We start from the raw sequence: 15,422 nt of genomic DNA, 5'->3' as shown, positions 1-15,422 counted from the left end.
TTCAGTGAATTCAAGTACTTTCCAAGGAGAGGGAATGGCATAACAAAAGACATGATAGTGGGAACATGCAAGTGAGAGTGTGTTTATTGAACTCTAAGTGGGCTTATATGTTGGTGCATCAATGAGAGTCCTAGGGTACAAGTTTAGGGAAGAGAAGTGGGTCTGACTGAAGAAAGGCCTTCACTGCTAGACCAAGGAGGGCTACCAGTATGGAAAGGAGAAAAACCTTATGAAAAAAGAGTTGATCAGTGATAACTTGAATGATTCCCAGGAAAGGAAAGCAGACTGGAATTAGAAAAATCAGTTAAGAAATGTGTTGAAAGAATCCCAATGTGAGGTATGAGTGCCCAAACTGGAGTGGTGCTTTTGGGTATACAAAGGAAGAGACTAGTGAGAAAGGCATGGCCACAGAACAGTAGAGAGGACTTGGAAGCAGGTTGGATGTGGTAAGTGAGGAGAAGGATGAGCCCAAAATGACTGATTTTTCTAGCTTGGGAGAATCATGATTCTATCAGAAGAAACAGGAAAATTCAAAGGTTGAGCTAGTTCAGTTCATTCTGTCTACAATGTTGAGCATCTGTTATGTGCCAAGCACTCTTTTAGGCACAGGAAATGCAGTGTTAAACAAGACAGGCAAGAGTCTTGTTCTCATGGAGGCAGAAAATAGACTAAGTAAATCAAGAAAATGATGAGATAATGGGATTGCTATGTAGAGAATTAGAATATGGTGATATGAGACAGCCACAGGGTTGACTATTTTGGGTGATCAGAGAAAGCCTCTCTGAGGAGGTGACATTTAAACTGAAATTTGAATGGCAAGAAGGAACCAACCACACTAAGATGAAGAGAAAGCATTCCAAGGAGGAGAAACAACTAGGACAAGTAACTTGAGGTGGGAGTGAGTTTGACCTCTTTGAGGAACAAAAAGAAAGATAACAGTTTGCAGCATGGTTTCAAGGGGAAAAGTGGAACAAAGCAAAGTCAGAAACATAGGCAGTGGCCAAATCATAAAGTACTCCACAGCCTGGGTTGGAAGTTTGGATTTTATTCTAACTGATGGGGAGCCATTTTAAGCAGGAAGATTATTTAGAAAGACCACTCTAGTTTCTTTGTGAAATAAGGACCTCAACTCAAGTATGGAAAATGATGGACCTTGTGAAGAAAATAGTGATGGAACATGGTGATAAATAACATAGGAAAGCTTAAGGGATAAAGGTCACTTACTTTTTGAGCCTGTGGGAATTGTAGTACCATCAATATTAGAAGAGTAAGGAGAGAGAGAAATTAAGAAAGATCAGGGGAGATAAGATAAAATCACTTTTAGAACCTTATAATTTGCATGTTATTGTGTTGTAGGCAGTTAGAAACAGCAAGCTGAAAAATGGGGAAGGGCCTGGTCAAAGAGGAAGATCAGGATTTCATCTGCACAGAGATAACAGCTAGAGGGTTGAGTGCATATGATTTTATGGGCAAAATTAAAATGAGAAAGGAACATAGTAGAGGACTGAGCTTTGGGAAAGAGCCATGATTGGGGGAAGGAGATGAGAACTTGTAGAAAGAGAAAGAAGAAGCAGATGGAAAAGGAACAAGAGATCCAGGATAGTATCACCCAGGTCTGGAGAAGAATACTGCAAAAAGGTCAAGGAGAATGAAGACTGAGCAGGGGTAAAGTTTGAACTTGGCAATTGAGTCATTAGAGACTTTTCAAGACTGTTTTTTTTTTTTGTTGCATGATGAAAGCAGAAGTCAGACTACTATTTGAGTATGTTATTTTTCCTTGTAAATTTTTTTGTGTGTTTGAATAAAAGTAAAAATATATATTAGAAAAGTAGCTTTCTACTGAGGTGTTTTCACCACAAAATCAACAATAACCTTAGTATTTAATAACACTTTCACATTTGCGATCATGTAACCATTTTCCCCCAGGGGTGTGAGACTTTGATATGGTCACTCTCAAACAAGTACTCGATGAATAACAACTTTGACCAAGCAAGCAGAGAAAATAGCTGATATTTGTTTTTACTCTCTGTATACTTCTCTGAAGAAAGATAAGCTAATAAAACATTGTGTGGGCTGATACATTTCAGATCATTATTTATGGGGCTGGGATATTCCAGAATCAGGCTGCTTCCTGGTGGATTTGTGAGCTAATTTCCAGGTAAGGGATTGACTTGACTTGAATGTCTCAGAATTTCCTGTCTTTTAGGTCTTGGCATGGTCACACCTATCAATGACCTTCCTGGTGCAGATACATCCTCATATGTGAAGGGAGAAAAACTCACTCGTTGTAAACTTGCCAGCCTATACAGACTTGTGGACTTATTTGGATGGGCACACCTGGCAAATACATATATCTCAGTGAGTTTTTTTTTAGCTTTTTCCTTTTTAAAAATCCCAACTAGAATGCAGCTGTACTGTTCTCACTTTTTTTCAAGAAATCCAGCATTCAGACTTCATTCTCTGAACCTAGAATGCTAGATCACAACCTAATGCTCATTTAAATCTTATCTGCAAGGGAGAGGCCACAATTACCCTAACTCTCTTCTCCATTTGCTATCTGTGCTGTTCCTTTAATTCAGACCAGTTATTGAACCTATCCAGGAAGAAATCCTGGTGACACACTTTTCCCTCCATGTTAATTATATCTGAGCTTCAGTAGCATTAAAAGACATTTGGGGCAAGGAAAATGGAAGGTATCCGGAAAGTTTCCTCCCTGGCTTTTATTTTTTAAAATAAATGTTTCTCATTCATCATCATCTTGTTTTCATTTTGCCACTTTTGGAAGCAAGGTAGTGTTTGGAAGAAATAAGTATTAGAATATTATGTAATATAAATGGAATAGATGTGTGGTGCAGTATACTAATAGCCTTTCTTCCTTTCTCCCTAGCTATTTCTTAGGTACCTTTTTCTACTTCTACCTTAATTCCTGTCTTAGGAAGAAACTCTGTTCCCTTTCCTTTGCCCATTTTGCCTTTAATTTCTATGATGTAAGTTGTGTTAAATAATCTTGACATTTGTTTCTCATGAATGTAGCTTACCCTAAGCTCCTTTAAAACCCTGAAATAACACTTTGGATAGTCTCATGAATGAAAAGTTAATGTCATAATTCTTTGGAAATAACTTGAGAGTGAAGGAAGAAAACCTTCCAAGGAAAGTTTCACATTGCGCTCTGTTTTAGTTTCCTAATTGCTAAAACAGGTACCATGCAGTGGGTTGGCTTAAACAATGGTAATTTATTGGCTCATGGTTTTGAGGCTAGACGTCCAAAGACGAGGCATCAGCAAGACAGTGCTTTCTCCCTGAAGATGGTGGCATTCTGGGCCAACTGCCGGTGATCCTTGGTCCTTGGCTTTTCTGTCACATGGCAATGTATGTGTCGGTGTCTTCTCCTTTCCCTTCCAGCTTCCATTGACTTCCTGCTTCTGTCTGTTCCCTCTGGCTTGCTTTCTCTCTTTCTGTCTGAATTTCATTCTGCTTATAAAGTCCTTCAGTGTTCCAGATTAAAGCCAAACCTGATTGACCTGGGCCACACCTTAACTAAAGTAACATCTTGAAGAGATCTTCCAATGGGTCCACACCCACCAGAATGTGGACCAAGACTAAGAACATGTCCAAGCTGGTTCACAATTCAGTCTACCACACACACCTTCTTTAATTTTTGTTTGCTTTGTTATTTATTCCTCCCCCCACATCTGCTGCAATTATTCATTGTAAATGTATTTCTAGTCATGTTTATACAGCAAAATCTGAACACCGCGTAGTAATTCTCTATTGTTTTTTCCTTTCTTCCAGGTAAGAATAAGTAAGGAGCAAGACCACATTATAATAATTCCTAGAGGATTATCTTTTTCTGAAGCCACAGCCTCTAACTTGGTATAATTTTCAGTCCTTTATTACTGTTTCTGAACTTCCTTCTACTTTTCTCATAGTTTTTGTCTTTTAGCACAGCATAGAATAAGAAAAAGTATGACTGGAGAAACCTTTACTAGAGAACACGGAAGTTGGAAAGTTATGCTTATTTTAAAGAAAAGCTTTTTAAGGTTCCAGAAAAACAGGGTGGTCAAAGAGACTAATAAAGGAGTGGATCTGATCAGTTAACCTATCCATGTTTTAAAGGGAATTCTCTAAAATTTTTTCCACCCTGTACACTCTGGAATTTGTTAAAACACACATATGCAAAGTCTATGTGTGTTTTGTAAATAGATGTAAACAAAGTTTAGTTGGTGTGAGTATGGGATCTGACCTCCTAGCATTTTATCTTTTCCACGATTGTACTCCTAGCCACTGACAGCAGCCTTTAGAATAGCAGTGGCTACATTGGTTATAAGTGCTGCAGTGTTAGCAAATGGAAATTTTCCAACCAGTTCTCTAAATGCCAGACTCATTCTGACCTGCAGTGAATTGCTTAAGTTACTCAGATTCTTGGGTACTGTTTCTCTTGCTAATACTAAGTTATTTTGTAGACTGTTGTGCCAATAAAGTTTTGTGGGAACGTAGCTAAACCTGTCCTTTTTACATATTGTTTATGATATTTTCCTGCTATAGTGGCAGAGTTGGATAGTTGCAACAGAAGTCTACAAAGGCTAAAATATTTACTATCTGGCCTTTTACAGAAAAAGTTTGCTGAACCCTGGTTTAGTTGTGCGACACGGGCAAATTTGATACATGAATGCCAATTAAATATATCTTTCTGATTTTTCTAGGTGAAAGTCAATATAATAGGAGAAGTAGTTGATCAGGGAAGTACTAATTTGAAAATTGACCATACAGGATTCAGTCCGCATGCTGCAATCTATTCTACTCGTCCTGATGTTAAGTGTGTGATACATATCCATACCCTTGCAACAGCAGCTGTAAGTCAATGAGGAGCCAAAACCAATGGTGACTCTGGGAAATGTATTATTTTCATGGCTTTCTTAACATAATACTTTTATATGTACATTCTTGCAAACTCTTCTATTGAAAATCATATTTGAAATATTAATCCTCTGTAAAACCAAAAAACACAAGGCCTTTTGAATCAATGCTACCATTCCTAGGAAACAATGGAGAAATGGCATTTGGATCTTAAACATCTCAGTTTAATAATTCGGTCTTTGAAGTAAATCTTCTTCCATAATATTTGACACAGCATGTAAATTGGGTTGTATCCCCTAAGTCCGTTTTTTTCCCTGGAAAAATAAAAGAACTAAAGAGGGAGGCGAGTTGGGCTGGAGTGATGAACATGATGAATAGGCCAGTGCTTCCTGGGCTGACTAAAGAATCAGGTCCCTGTGAGCGTGTGTTTAGTAACCAATGGTATCATTTTGACTTGGACCCAATCATATAGGTATCCTCCATGAAGTGTGGCATCCTTCCAATTTCTCAAGAGTCCCTGATCCTGGGAGATGTCGCCTATTATGACTACCAAGGGTCACTTGATGAACAGGAGGAGAGAATTCAACTGCAGAAAGTTCTAGGGCCAAGTTGTAAGGTATATAGTAGAGTTTCTATCCTAGAAGCTATTTTTGTTGCTGCTGCTGTTGATGAAAACAATGTGTGAGCTATAGCAGTTATTTAAAGTGATTGCTTGGGGATTCTATTTTAGGTGCTGGTACTCAGGAATCATGGTGTGGTAGCACTTGGAGAAACAGTTGAGGAAGCTTTTCACTATATTTTTAATGTACAGATAGCCTGTGAAATTCAGGTAGGAAAAATTTCTCCCTTTTTTTAAATTGCTTTTTTTTATTTGCTTGTTTAATTGGGTTTTGTACTTACTCATTTCCAAAGTCCTTTTGGTTAGTGGTTTTTGTTTCATTTTGTCTTTTGAGAGAAGTTCTGCTCTACTGAAGTAAAAGGGGTCAACTTAGTTATCTCGAATTAAAAATAGGAAGGAAAATTGAAATTCACATATAGACATGCATGCACATACAAATGTGTGCATATATGCACACACATACACAAATCTCAGTGCCTCATAGACATCATTTTCTCCACAATCCTAGTTTTTAAGATTGTACAATTGCACATTTTTCTGTCTGCTCTCTCTAGTTGTAGTGCTAATGAGCTGCAAAAAGAGGAGAAACCATTAAGGATCAGATGTGTTTTGTTCATTTCTGTAAAAAACTCAAGAGCAGATCCTGAAGTTTTAAGAACTCATGCGGTTTCCAATGATTCCACAGTTTCATCATCTTAATAGGTTGGGTATTTACCAACTGCTTTTTTTTCCTCAGAGAAGCTGAATGTATTTAAAGGCTCTGATTTCTCTCTTCAAGAAAATCAAGCAGAGTTTCTTGAAGCAAGTGGTAATAATCTTAATTTATTGGAAGGGCCACAAGTAAGAAAAAAAAACCTTTTCTACCAAATTTAACATGTCTTAACAACCAACTTCATTTTTTTGCTGTAATGTTCCCTTCCTCTCAATCATGGTTATGAAAATCTTAATTAAGATAACAATCTGACTTCTTCTGCCTAAATATCCTTAAGGAAAATTCCCAGTGTAGTATCTTTATATCCCTTTTAAATTTTAACTTTCAGCAAAATATAAGTGGATAGCCATGGGAAAACTGCAGGAAAAGAACTTTTAAAATTTGGCAACATAATTCAGTTGCTTGACTATTTTTTAAGGTATGGCTATAAATGTGTTTTCCATAAAGGAGGAACAGGGTCCTAGAAGACATCCTTTTCAGATAGATGGAAAAGATGCTTTAGTTGCCTATTTTCACAGTAATGTTGCTTTTTCTTTGTTGTTAACAAGTATTATGGACATTTGCCAAATTAAAACTGCTTTTTTGAAAGTAAAATATTCCCTGTGGGCTTTACAGTCTTGTGCCTCTGTATATTTTGTCATTGATTACAGGTACAGGCATTAGCAGGGGCAGGTGGAGTAGACAATCTACTTGTACTGGATCTTCAGAAGTACAAAGCTTTCACTTACAATGTAGCAGCATCTGGAGGAGGAGGTGTGAATATGAGTGCCCATCAAAAATGGAAGGTTGGCGAGATTGAGTTTGAAGGCCTGATGAGGACCCTGGACAATTTGGTAGGTGAAAAATTGAACATAAACCTGGATTTCATGTCTTCAGATTCAAGGGCAGATGCTCCCATCTCCCTTTGGTTTGGGGACATGTTCTTTACTCTTCCAGGAGCAGAGTTTGACCCTAGGAAGACAGACATTCTAGTAATTTAACCAACTTTCTGCTTTTATATTTTACCCTCTTCAGTGAAAGGTCAGAGGGAAGATTGCCTTCAGACCTGGGACAAAGACTTGAAGGAACACTGAGATTTAGTTCCCAGAAAAACATTTTGTAGGTAGAAAATTGTTTCTGGTCAGCAATTTTGAAATTATTTTTGTCAGCAGCAGTTGTATGAGTGGAAATGGCAGTGTCAGCTGGAATCAGTTTTAACCAGACCTGGAAATTTGCTTAATTTCAACCCTAGTTTTATGTGGAAGTTAGATGGGGTTTGGAATATTATTGTGTTTTGTGTGTTTGTTTTTCCATTTATTTGTTTTTTAACAAAGCATCTTTTTGAATAATTTGTTTAAAGAATTAGAATCCAAATGCTGTATTGGTACAGGTTTGATTGCTTCAAATGTGGTTTTTCTCTTCCTTAGGGGTATAGAACAGGCTATGCTTACAGGCATCCTCTCATTCGAGAGAAGCCTAGGCACAAGAGTGATGTGGAAATCCCGGCAACTGTGACTGCCTTTTCCTTTGAAGATGATACAGTGCCACTTTCTCCTCTCAAATACATGGCACAGAGACAGCAACGTGAAAAGACAAGATGGCTGAACTCACCAAACACGTACATGAAAGTGAACGTGCCCGAGGAGTCTCGGAATGGGGAAACCAGTCCCAGGACCAAAATCACAGTATGCCACTATTTTATATGGTTTTCCTTTACTTAATATTCTGTAGTTACTCATGAACTGAATGTTCTTTATCAAAAATATTGGGACATCCCGGGGAGGAATGTAGACCCGGCATCGTGGGACGGAGAACATCTTCTTGACCAAAAGGGGGATGTGAAAGGAAATGAAATAAGCTTCAGTGGCATAGAGATTCCAAAAGGAGCCGAGAGGTCACTCTGGTGGGCAGTCTTACGCACAATATAGACAACCCTTTTTAGGTTCTAATGAATTGGGGTAGCTGGTAGTAGATACCTGAAACTGTCAAACTACAACCCAGAACCCATGAATCTTGAAGACAATTGTATAAAAATGTAGCTTATGAGAGGTGACAATGGGATTGGGAAAGCCATTAGGACCACACTCCCCTTTGTCTAGTTTATGGATGGATGAGTAGAAAAATAGGGGAAGAAAACAAACAAACAGACAAAGGCACCCAGTGTTCTTTTTTACTTTAATTGCCCTTTTTCACTTTAATTATTATTCTTGTTATTCTTGTGTGTGTGGTAATGAAGGTGTCAGGGATTGATTTTGGTGATGAGTGTACAACTATGTAATGGTACTGTGAACAATCGAATGTACGATTTGTTTTGCATGACTGCGTGGTATGTGAATATATCTCAATAACATGAATATTAAAAAAATTGGGACAGTAGAATATTATTAATAACATCATTTATTAGATATTAGCTTTTTCTAGGTGCTATGCATGAATTATTTAATTCTCCTAACAACTCTATGAAGTGGATGTTGTTTTTCTCCCTATTTAATAGATAAGAAAACCAAGGCACAGGCACAAAGTGGTTAACATCATTTTTCAATGGTAAAGTCAGGATTAGAATGCGACTAGTCTGACTGTGGAGCCCAGTTCTTGCCCATTACATGATACTACTGTGTAGTTTATATTGTACCAATGAATTAGAACTATAAAAGATAACACCTAATGGTGCAAAGTTGCATGAATTACTCTGCATATGGCTACCCTTAGGTAAGATCTTGTAGGTAGAGTGATGGGTTATCTTATCTTTCTCAGCATTTTTCTCCAGGTTTGGTTTGGTGTTTTTTTGTTGTTTTTTTTTTTAATTCATTTTATTGAGATATATTCACATACCATGCAGTCATACAAAACAAAGCGTACATTCAGTTGTTTACAGTACCATTATACAGTTGTGCATTCATCACCAAAATTAATCCTTGGCATTTTCACCACCATACACACAAGAACAATAAGAATAAAAATTAAAGTGAAAAAGAACAATTGAAGCAAAAAAGAACACTGGGTGCCCTTTTTTTTCTTCCCCCATTTTTCTACTCATCCATCCATAAACTAGACAAAGGGGAGTGTGGTCCACATGGTTTTCCTAATCACGTTGTCACCCCTTATAAGCTACATTTTTATACAATTGTCTTCAAGATTCATGGGTTCTGGGTTGTAGTTTGATTGTTTCAGTTTACTGCTAGCTATTCCAATTCATTAGAAACTAAAAAGGGTTGTCTATATTGTGCATAAGAGTGCCCACCAGAGTGACCTCTTGGCTCCTTTTGGAATCTCTCTGTCACTGAAGCGGTTTGGTTTTGGAAAGTATTCTCTAGATACTCAAATTAGTTCATCCTGTCATATAAATAAATAACATTCAATATAGAAATGGCTAGACATTAAAGTGTTTCTTCCCAAGTCTATAAGATTTCTTGTCTCTCAGTAAAAGAACATCCTTAATTAAGCTCATACATTTCCCAGAATTAATTTTATTGACAGGAAGTGATAGCCAGTCATCGTTAATCTTGATAAATATTAGCCTTCCTTAAGGATTATGAAGGATGATGTAAATGAGAAAAATTTTATAAGATTTTTCCAATCCTAAGGTTCTATGATACTATGTACTACCAGATTATCCCCTTTCTAAAATGCTCATAGGTAGCTTGTCCTCTTCTGACAGCCAAGAGTAAAAAGTGAAATCTGGAAAACCAAATCATAAGAGATTCCTTGAGTCCTTTTCGGTGACTTCTTGGCCATTGTCAGTTAATGAATCTTCAGTGGAGGAGACAGAACTCTGAGTGGGAGTTGATGTGAGATCATATTCTGTATATATGCTTGAAATATTTTCAGCATATTTTAAAATGCTAAGAGGAGAAAGTTTAATTAGTAGTGTAATTGGGGAATCATAAGAATAGTCACAGCATTTGTTTATTTTAAAAAGAAAATCTTTTTCTAATTAGTATGAGATATAGACTAACTGACCACTAAGATACAGCTTAGTGAAATTATTTAAATGATTGGCAAGATATACACCACCACCACCCTTGTATCAATAAACAGTTCTCGAGTACCTACGATGTATTTCCTTAACACAAAGCCTCATTCTTGAAAAATTTTAATTCTTTAGTGGATGAAAGCGGAGGACTCTTCTAAAATTAGTGGTGGAACACCTATCAAAATCGAAGATCCAAATCAGTTTGTTCCTTTAAACACAAACCCGAACGAGGTACTAGAAAAGAGAAATAAGGTAAGACATAGTCTTCTGTGGCTTAAGTTGTTTTATGTTTAAATAGCTTATAATTGAATCTGGTTAGTACCAAACTTAAGGGTTTGAATATAGAAGAATTTGAAATTTAATTAAATATAATTTTAGTTTGTATTAAATACCTCCAACTCCATGCTAGAGGAAGGTATTACATATCTTTCTGCCTGTAAGAGTTCTGGGACTTATGGAAAATGTAGCTCTCTAACAATGTAAGACAACAGGAAATCACATGCCAAGAAGAGTGTAGGAGATTAATATGAATTGTTACGACAGTAAAAGAGGGCTTTAGGGAGGTGGGAATTGAAGAGATACTTGACTTACTCTGGGGTGAGCAAATGGTAAGCTTCAGGAAAAGAGAAAGTAAAGATCATCTGTGTAGTTACTCCCAAAGAACTGTTGTTATTATTTTTCAATTCAGATTCGCGAACAAAACCGATATGACTTAAAAACAGCAGGACCACAGTCTCAGCTGCTTGCTGGAATTGTTGTGGATAAGCCTCCTTCAGTAAGTCCATAAAGCAATATGATCTTTGTTTTTAGCCTACCACATTAATTTCTTTACTTTTAAATATAAATATTTATTTTTACTAGAGTAATAAAAGCACATGTTAAAAAGTAGTCCACAGGACTTCAAATAACATCCTCAATTCCCAATTTCCAAGGACAAGGACTTTCTGTTCTTTTAATTGAGTCTATCATTTACCTACACGTTTCTAAAGAGCCTTTTTATTCTGCCTTTTAAAATTTTTTTTTGGTTTATTGATTTTAGACTTCTGTATTTCATCAAATCTGTCATCAATTGTAAGAAATACTTCAGTTTATTTATTACTCAGAGAGAAAAAAGTCTGCTAATTATAATTGTAGAGGCCATCAATGATAAGATGAATCTCAGCTTCAGAGTTGTGAAAACGTGAGAAAAATGTGCATCTTAGAATTAATGAAAGACAATAGTGACTTCCTGTTATGGAAGATAAGGATTTAGCCTGTTTTCACAATGCTTTTCTTTTTTTCCTCCGCCATTCTCCCAGAACAGTTATAACACAGTTTTTGTTGTTGTTAAATCAGTTCTTGGTGTTTATCTTATTAAACATTTACTGCTGAGCCAGGTACTATTCCATTATTGCATTTTCTTTCTTATGCAACTTTTTTCCTCCCCTGGGGTTAATAATTTCTTCCCTTTTTTGTTGGCTTAATAATTTGGGTACCTTTTACCAGTTCTTCCCAAACTTTTCAACAGAATTATGAAGTCCCTTTTATTACCACTTTCCATAGGGTCAGTTGTAACAGGTAACCAGCCCTGTCATTTTGGTGCAACTCTGGACTTGCTGCTTTCCAGGCGGGCAGCTCAGGGTGGTCCTAAAGATCCCTGCACTTCACACCTGTGCCATATCCTGTTTTCCTGCCTCATGTGTCTTCTGCTTTCTTGATTAGCTCCTTTATCATAGAGCATATCCTCTAATAAATGGGTAAAGTCTGAAATGACTTTATTCTACCTTCAAATGTGCATATAATAGGTATAAAACTCTAATTTGGAAATAATTTTCCCCCAGCATGTAAAAAGCATTGCTCTGTTGTCCCCTAACTCCATGTTATTGTTGAGAAGTGGGAGGGCATTGTGATTTCTGTACTTTTGTAGGTGGACTGTTGGGATTTGGGGTTGGTTTGTTTGTTTAACTTTAAACCTTTGCTTCATCTCTGCTGTCCTGAAATTTTATGGTGGTGTGCTTTGGATTAGATCTCTTTTTATTCCTTGTTCTTACAATTTCATTCTGTAAAGTCATATCCTTCAGTTTGGGGAATTTTATTTTCATTATTTCTTCAATAGTTTTTTCCCTCTAATTTCTTCTTTCTTTCAGTATATCCTGTTAGTTTGGATGTTGGACCTCTTTGAGCATCTGATATTTTTTCTTTTCTCTCTTGTATTCCATCTCTTTGACTTTTTATCATACTTCTAGAAGATTTTTTTTACTTTATTTTCTAACCCTTCTATCAATTTTTTTATTTTGAAAATATTTTTAAAATTTTTGGGAGTTTCCTAAATGTTCTTTTTTTATAACATCCTGGTCTTTATTTCATGAATACAATATTTTCTCTTATCTCTCTAAGGGAGTTAGTCTTAAAATTTCTTCAGCACCCTTCATTGTCTTTATTCCTTCTGAGTTCCCTTTTTCTTATTTGCTTTGATCTCTCTTCTGGGTTTGAAGCCTTCCTCATATGTCTAGTGATCTGTGGTGGCTGTCTGTTTATATTTAAGAATAAGACTCTGAAAGTTGATCAGAAGCTCTGTATGGTGATTGGATGTGGACCAGGTTGTTTCTCTGGGGGATCCCCAGATGTTATTATCTGTAGTTCTTTTATCTAAGTCCATTTAATTTATCTGGAGAAGAATTCTCCAGTCTCCTGCCAATCTCCCACCATGGTACTGGGAGCTGTCTGCTGTGTTTTATGACCCCTAATCAGACTTTCTGAAGAATAAGCCTCTGATCTTCTTTAACTTTGGGAGAGAGGTAAATGCTGGGCCACATGGAGTAGGGAAAGGGAACCGAGATCTATCTGTTCCCTACTCTAACTTTTATCTCGTCCCCCAGCTTTCAGCTTTTTCCCTTATCACCACCTTCTGTGGTACCTAATGCCTCCCATTTCTGTGCCTTACCAGACCTCTGCAGAGCAAACAAGCGTATTTCTCATTTGCATCCTTCTTTGCGAGACTTGGGGCTCAGCTTTCTCAACTCTGCTATCCACTCTTCCACCTGCTCTCCATCTTCCAAAAATGTGTTAACATTTCTCCTCTTCCACTGTCTCCTATGCTATTCTTTTGTCCTTATAAATCTATACCATCTTTGTTGCTGTTCCTTTCCTGTCATTTTAGTGGGTTTTGGGAGGGATCAGAAGGAAATGCATGGGTTCAATCTGCCAGGTTTAATTGAAAGTCCCATTAATTCCTTTCCTAGTGAAAATACCCACAAGATTATTTTCATATCAAATTTAAAGAAGTTCTTTTGGTACAGTTTCATTTTTCTAAGCCATTTTTTTTAACAAAGGCTTTTTGAAATGAAGCAATTCTTGGTTTCTCAAGATACTTCTTAATTATTTGAAGCTTATTAGCATGTGGCTTAGTTTTATTTTTTCAAAAAAGGTTATTAAAATTAACCTATAACAGGTACATCACTGGCTATTATAATCCATTGGCTCAGTAACCTAAGACAATTAATCTTAAAAAAAGGTATTTTAAACAGAACATTTGTTTTATCATTTCTTATTATTGTTGTAAAATGGGGTGTTACAAATGTCATATATATTTATGCATGTGTGTGTGTGTGTATATATATATATAAAAACTCTTGGTAACAAATCCGGTTTTTTTTTCCTTATAAGACCATGCAATTTGAAGATGATGATCATGCCCCACCAGCTCCTCCTAACCCCTTCAGTCATCTCACAGAAGAAGAACTTGAAGAGTATAAGAAGACAATCGAACGTAAACAGCAAGGCCTGGAAGGTTAGTTAATTTTTAGATTAAGCCTAGGATAACCAGATCTGCTAACAATAGGAGCACCTTGATTTGGATGACAGAAAAAGGCAGTTGATAGTTTTTAAAAAAATTTCCTTTTGTAATCGATTTTTCTACTTCATCTCTCCCAGTCCTTTACTGAATATCAATAGGGCTGCAACGCCACCACAGACCCTGTATCTTAACACATAGAGAACACAACTTTTTTCCTCTGAAAGCAATCTGAATTTTGCTAGTTATTTTATAGCAAAACCTTCTATAGTGAAGTGAAATCCCCAGGTGAGTAAAGAATTGTTAACCAAAGCAAATGTAGGTTTATTAATAGATTTAAGCATTTTCATAGTATGTTGCTCTTTTTTTAACTTTTAACTTTGGAATAATTACAGATTTACAAGTATGTCGCTTTAATGCTCTGTAAAATCTCTTTCAATTCTGGCTGTTGCAGGGTGTCAGTATTGTAATTTCAAAATCAGAAAGTAAGACAAACTCCTGGACTTTAGATGTGATCCTCCTTAACCACCTGGGCCCTCTAGTGAGGTTGAGTCTTGCATTCAGAACCCTTACTGAGTGGTTTGTTAGTTTTATGTTTACGAAATGTTAATGAAAGCATCCCAGCTAACTGAATACTTAGCTACCTGTTTCTCTAGAGTAAGAGATTCTTTACAGCAGGGGTTCTCAATCTTGGGTCTTTGGATGTGATGTTCCATGAAGCATCTGAAAAATACACGCTTAACTGTGTGCAATGAGCATTTAGGGGAAAGGAGATTCAGGGTGGGGGACAGGAAGTCTGTGATCCCAAAAGTGGGTAAGAACCTCTACGTTAGAGCATTCTTGACATATAGTTGAAAATCTTCTGTTTTAAATTTTTATCCAAGACAAATCAGAATTCAATAGTTAGAGAATTTTTGTCCCTGTTAGATATCATGTGGGAAGAACTAATGATAACTGGATCATCTGGGGAATACTTTTTATAACAGTGTGTTTATGCCATTGTCACAAAAGGGTGTCATCTTGACTCATTAATGTAATTACACTACATGTCTAAGTGGTATTATTGAATTTTTTATTCTTACATAAGGTTGGCAACTTCCTCTGTTTTTTGTGCTTTGTAAAATGTCCCTCTTTAATTTCTTACCTTTTGAAAGCCTAAAGATGCCAGGTAACAAATATTGCACCCAAGAACCATCATCTTTTATTTGTAATTTTGTAAATAGTTCCTTCCATGTTCGTCATGACCTTCTGAAGTAGCTCACTAATATTATTCTGACAGAAATCACTAACTGGATATTGTTCAAAAATTCTGTGACACATTCTGCCTCATTAATGCAGCACCATTGGTGAGGCTTCATTATTCTTTTTATCTGGCTGCTCACTATATTTTAGTTTTCTGACACTCTAGCAAAAGCTAAATGCACACATATTATTTGCCTGGGCTGCCAGTAGCTGTGCTTCCTGTATGTAAAATTACTATTAGCAGCCAGAAATTTTAACATATTAACCT

The 15,422-nt window shown here is 36.6% G+C and overlaps 1 protein-coding gene across 6 annotated transcripts in view; it reads left to right on the top strand.

Annotated features, from left to right (window-relative positions):
* The window catches only part of ADD3 (adducin 3), a 180,466-nt gene that overhangs the window by 161,899 nt on the left and 3,145 nt on the right, over positions 1-15,422 (top strand). For all 6 annotated transcript variants that reach the window (XM_037805312.1, XM_037805314.1, XM_037805313.1 and 3 more), the window contains exons 4-13: positions 2,207-2,358; positions 3,793-3,873; positions 4,704-4,853; positions 5,330-5,473; positions 5,588-5,686; positions 6,839-7,021; positions 7,595-7,852; positions 10,273-10,392; positions 10,829-10,915; positions 13,786-13,909. In XM_037805312.1, coding sequence (XP_037661240.1) covers positions 2,207-2,358; positions 3,793-3,873; positions 4,704-4,853; positions 5,330-5,473; positions 5,588-5,686; positions 6,839-7,021; positions 7,595-7,852; positions 10,273-10,392; positions 10,829-10,915; positions 13,786-13,909 — 1,398 coding nt within the window. The remainder of the gene's footprint in view (positions 1-2,206; positions 2,359-3,792; positions 3,874-4,703; positions 4,854-5,329; positions 5,474-5,587; positions 5,687-6,838; positions 7,022-7,594; positions 7,853-10,272; positions 10,393-10,828; positions 10,916-13,785; positions 13,910-15,422) is intronic.

The sequence above is a fragment of the Choloepus didactylus genome, chromosome 15 (assembly GCF_015220235.1).
Source record: "Choloepus didactylus isolate mChoDid1 chromosome 15, mChoDid1.pri, whole genome shotgun sequence".
In the NCBI taxonomy this organism is placed as follows: domain Eukaryota; kingdom Metazoa; phylum Chordata; class Mammalia; order Pilosa; family Megalonychidae; genus Choloepus; species Choloepus didactylus.
This window is presented reverse-complemented; position numbering and strand designations above follow the sequence as displayed.